The sequence below is a fragment of the Triticum dicoccoides genome, chromosome 7B (genome assembly GCF_002162155.2).
Source record: "Triticum dicoccoides isolate Atlit2015 ecotype Zavitan chromosome 7B, WEW_v2.0, whole genome shotgun sequence".
Lineage (NCBI taxonomy): Eukaryota > Viridiplantae > Streptophyta > Magnoliopsida > Poales > Poaceae > Triticum > Triticum dicoccoides.
This window is the reverse complement of record NC_041393.1, coordinates 755,402,760-755,406,673: the sequence shown is the minus strand read 5'-3', so window position 1 is coordinate 755,406,673 and position 3,914 is coordinate 755,402,760. Positions and strand designations below refer to the sequence as shown.

The 3,914-nt window shown below is 41.9% G+C and overlaps 1 protein-coding gene across 1 annotated transcript; it reads right to left on the bottom strand.

The window, feature by feature from the left end:
• Nucleotides 1–398: 398 nt before the first annotated feature.
• LOC119340926 (ankyrin repeat and SAM domain-containing protein 6-like) lies at nt 399–3,425 on the bottom strand. Its single transcript, XM_037612823.1, has 6 exons — nt 3,205–3,425; nt 2,473–2,540; nt 2,092–2,375; nt 1,641–1,715; nt 1,504–1,566; nt 399–823 (listed from the first exon to the last, which is right to left on the bottom strand). Exons 1-6 carry the CDS (start codon nt 3,306–3,308, stop codon nt 746–748), a joined length of 672 nt encoding a protein of 223 aa, XP_037468720.1. The 5' UTR covers nt 3,309–3,425; the 3' UTR covers nt 399–745.
• Nucleotides 3,426–3,914: the final 489 nt, after the last annotated feature.

Genomic DNA, 3,914 nt, shown 5'->3' with positions numbered 1-3,914 from the left:
ATGGTGGATAATAATGCTAAGACTATTATATGTGTTAGAAATACTCATGATAAAACTATTGTTCTTCCAGTCAAAGTGTTTTTTGGCTTTTCGCTTGCACAACATGTCCTTATACCTACCTGTTCACTCATCACACCACCTGTACATGGTCAGGAAGATAAAATCAATCATCAAAAAAAGTAAAAAGCCAATATCGATAGATAATTTTGGTCCCCGCACGCCGGTTGAGCGAGCTGACCATTTAGCAGCCCAGTCCACAACGCAGGCAAGAGCATAAACCGACATGTTAAAAGAAATGAAAAACAAAGTTCCAAAGACGATGGTACACCTTCACAACATCAGGCAGAGTTCACCACAGTACACGCAACACCCATTCGCAAAACAGGAGAAACCAAAAAAAAAAAAAAACATATGCAACACCCAGATCCTCCAAGCCAGTTAGCATGGACAACATGGCGATGTTCATCGCCCTAACTCCACTATCAAGACTAATAGTAATAGGCAACAACTCGATCTGTTGTACACGGGAAATAATCCCAAAAGGCATGGTAAACTAGCATCCAAATATTCTAGGTAACAGATGGAGCAGCTCTCCCATGAACTGTTAGTTATCTTGCATTACAACACCATCCCGCGATCATGGAGTTCTATATTTATACATAGTCTAGGTAGGTAGGAATCTGGCCCGCCCTAAGTTACTCAGCAGGATGACAAGTCGTCTAACTAACCATGGCTTAAGATGCATTCAGCTAGTAGGCGGTAATGATCTTGAGGACTTCTTTCTCTTCGAAGCCAGTGCTGATAGTATCTTCTTCCGAGGGCCCTGTGAGCATAATCGAGTTACCAAATTAATATGGATGGAACATCTTGGGAAAAGATATAATCCATTTAGAGTAAGTATACTGGTAAAGGCAGAGGTTAAGCTTTAGGCAAAAATCTTTACAAGCAGACCAAAAGCAAAAAGAAAGCTGAACAATAATAAATGGATTGTGGTTTTTAGATGTGTTACATGGTATTGCATACTGGTAATGGCAGTTTGCTGAACCTTTATGTGGACAGTGAGCCGCTTTGTAATATGCTAAATCTGATATAGAAGCTGAATGTAGCTTGAGGTACTAATTACTTAACCAGTTTACTTCCTTTTACCCAACCTATGCTAATATACATTTAATAACTGAGCTGATTGGATGCAAACCCAACACGACAAAAATCAGATAGAGAGACACACCATAGTAACACAACACATGCGCGCCAAGCAAAAGCAAAAGAAAGGCATGGCTGGTGCATTAAATCACTCAATTGCTACAATTTTACTTTGACGGCTATGTCAATCAACATCCAGGATAGATCGGCATATACCTGCTATACAAGTTTAGTCTTACATTACTCAGGGCGAAAGATTTCTTATTGTAGCAACATAGTTTAAATACATTTTGGGGAAAAGGAACAAGCTTCTAAAGGCTGTGCGATAAAACAGTGTAGCAAATTAAGTTCGTGTAGTACCATTGGAATTCCTAATGACTTCATATCTTCCTCATTCATGTGAACCAATGCTTTCATATCAACCTGAAAATTGAATATACATCAACAAATGTAGTAGCACATCCACAGTTTGAAATTGTCACATAAATCAAACATGCCTCTTCAGCCTGGAAATTAATGGAATACTTCTCCAGATCAAGAGACTTCAGCAATCTGTCAAGTGAGGCATCAGCCTGCAGGTTCCAAATAAAGAATTGAGAATACCTAATTATGAAATCTCTCATGTAACCAACAAGCATCTAGACAAGAATAACTGTACAGTGCTATGAAACTAGGCAGGCAAAACTTTTGGATCAAAACAGGCAAACATCCTAAAGAAGTAAGGGATTAACATATATAAGAATAGTATACTACACAAGGATCAGAGTTCAAATTAAAGGTTGTGCATATTATATGTTCAGGCAGAAACAATTCCATTGCATTCACAGCACTAAACGCTAAGTAAAGTAGAACTTAACATGTCAACAACCACTAGACTAGAACAACAAACAAAATGTGATAGCTCATCAGAATAAGAGTTTGTAAGAAGATTCCAGAGAACTCTCCTACCTTTTCATGGGATTGCTTTGGTGCAGCTGGTGCATTTACTTGTTCAGTGACAGGACGGGCAGCAACAGCAGCAGCAGCAGGGATCTGTCTCTTTTGAACAGGTTTAGCACTATTAGCAATATCAGCTGCAGGTTTTGGGATCTGAACTGTACTACTGAGTTGAGGGCGCTGGCCTCCAGATAACTTTTCACGAAGATCTGGAACTGATGATTTCTTCACATCCACAGTGCTTTGCTTAATATGTGATTTTTGGATTGCTTGAAGATTTCTGGAAGCAGGTACAGCTTAACCACACACAGCAGAAGAATCAAGGTGACGGTAAATCTTCAAGGGGAATAGAAAGAAGGGCATGCTCAAAATAATTCAGGCAGTATTCCTTACATGAACTTTGGGCTCCTACAGAATCCTTGTAGAGCTCACGCCTCCAAGTCCCATCAACTTGGCGAAACCTGTAAAATGCACAATATGGAAGATGTACAGCAAATAAGCAGACTAATAGCAGCAACAATTTGCATTTAAGAGATCAGGTGAAAACAATGCACTCATTCAAGAGTTTCTTGAAGCTGAAATGCCAACTGGTATCTAAATGACCAGCCTTGCTGCAATAAGATTCACCATCAGTGACAACATTGTTCGTTCCATATCATGCAATGCTGGTGCGCCTTTGCATAATGTCACCCTGCCCAATTGCTTTAAGAAGTATTTCAGATCAATGAAATGCCAAAAGGCCGCTGATGACCACATTTCAGATCAAGCAAATGTCGCGCATTTCCTCTATGTCTGATTAATCACACAGACACAGCCAACAAAAACAACTGTACTCCGTAGCTACTGATCTGATGATCCCATGTACGTTAGTAGCTACACTACGAATGACATATACGATACCCCTAACCAGATCGTCTTACAACGAAGAGGGTACTAAGCTCCGTTAATCAAGCATCAAGCTACCAGTGCCACGAACTCCCCGATTTCAGCGCCCTAAGCAACATTTCCGAGCCATCTCGACTCGGTTACCCGATCCAAACCAGGGATTACGAGCGCGCAACATCAAGCAGCACAGAAACAGCTAAACGAGCAACGATTGGAAAGCCTTCGAGCGAGCGAGCGCACCTTTTCGCTGAGTCAGACCGCGGGCGAGAGCCTCCACCGCCGCCTCCCGAGCCGAGGCGGTCCCTGACGGAGCGCTTCCGTCCGGAGACCCTGTCGGCGTACATCCCGGGTGCAGGTGGAGGCGAGGACGGTGGCGACGAGCGCGTAGGGTTTCTTCGGCGAGGAGCGGAGCGGCGGAGAGGACAGGGGCAGAATGGGAACAGACGAGACGCGGAGGTGTCCTCCGGAAATTTTCTCAGAAAGGCACCAGTATAATTGCCTCGGAAAAACAAAAGGCCGCTTTAATTCCCATCTCAGCCCAATATGGGCAAGAAAAAAGAAAGATAGCCTGCGGGCTGGGACCGAAATCGGCCCAATATGAGCAAGGTTCGCAATGACCTATGTTTTCAATCGTGCCCCTACGAGATTGCTAGTTAAAGGCTACCCTGCAAGGTCACTCTACACCTTCTCGCAATCTAGCAGTTTTTTTCTTCCATGATTCATTCATTCAAAGATTTTATCTCTTAAACTATGTGTCCAAATACCGAACCATTTTCATTGTCAGATTTCTCCCATCGAGGTGTTCGAAACTAGATCTCATTTTAATAGGTTTCAACGAACTTTTTTTATACCAAAAAGTAAATAAAAATTGCAGGAAAAAAAGTAAACTAAAAATGAATACCCAAAAAACCCAAAAATGGCAACAACAAAAGGAATACCTAAGAAAAAAG

Excerpts from the sequence above, each read along its gene's own strand:
- LOC119340926 (XM_037612823.1), bottom strand. The coding sequence starts at position 3,308 with ATGTACGCCGACAGGGTCTCCGGACGGAAGCGCTCCGTCAGGGACCGC. Across the intron at positions 2,376-2,472 it reads TGTAGGAGCCCAAAGTTCAT|CTGTACCTGCTTCCAGAAAT; the intron begins GTAAGGAATACT and ends TGTGTGGTTAAG. Across the intron at positions 1,567-1,640 it reads TTAATTTCCAGGCTGAAGAG|GTTGATATGAAAGCATTGGT; the intron begins GCATGTTTGATT and ends TTCAATTTTCAG.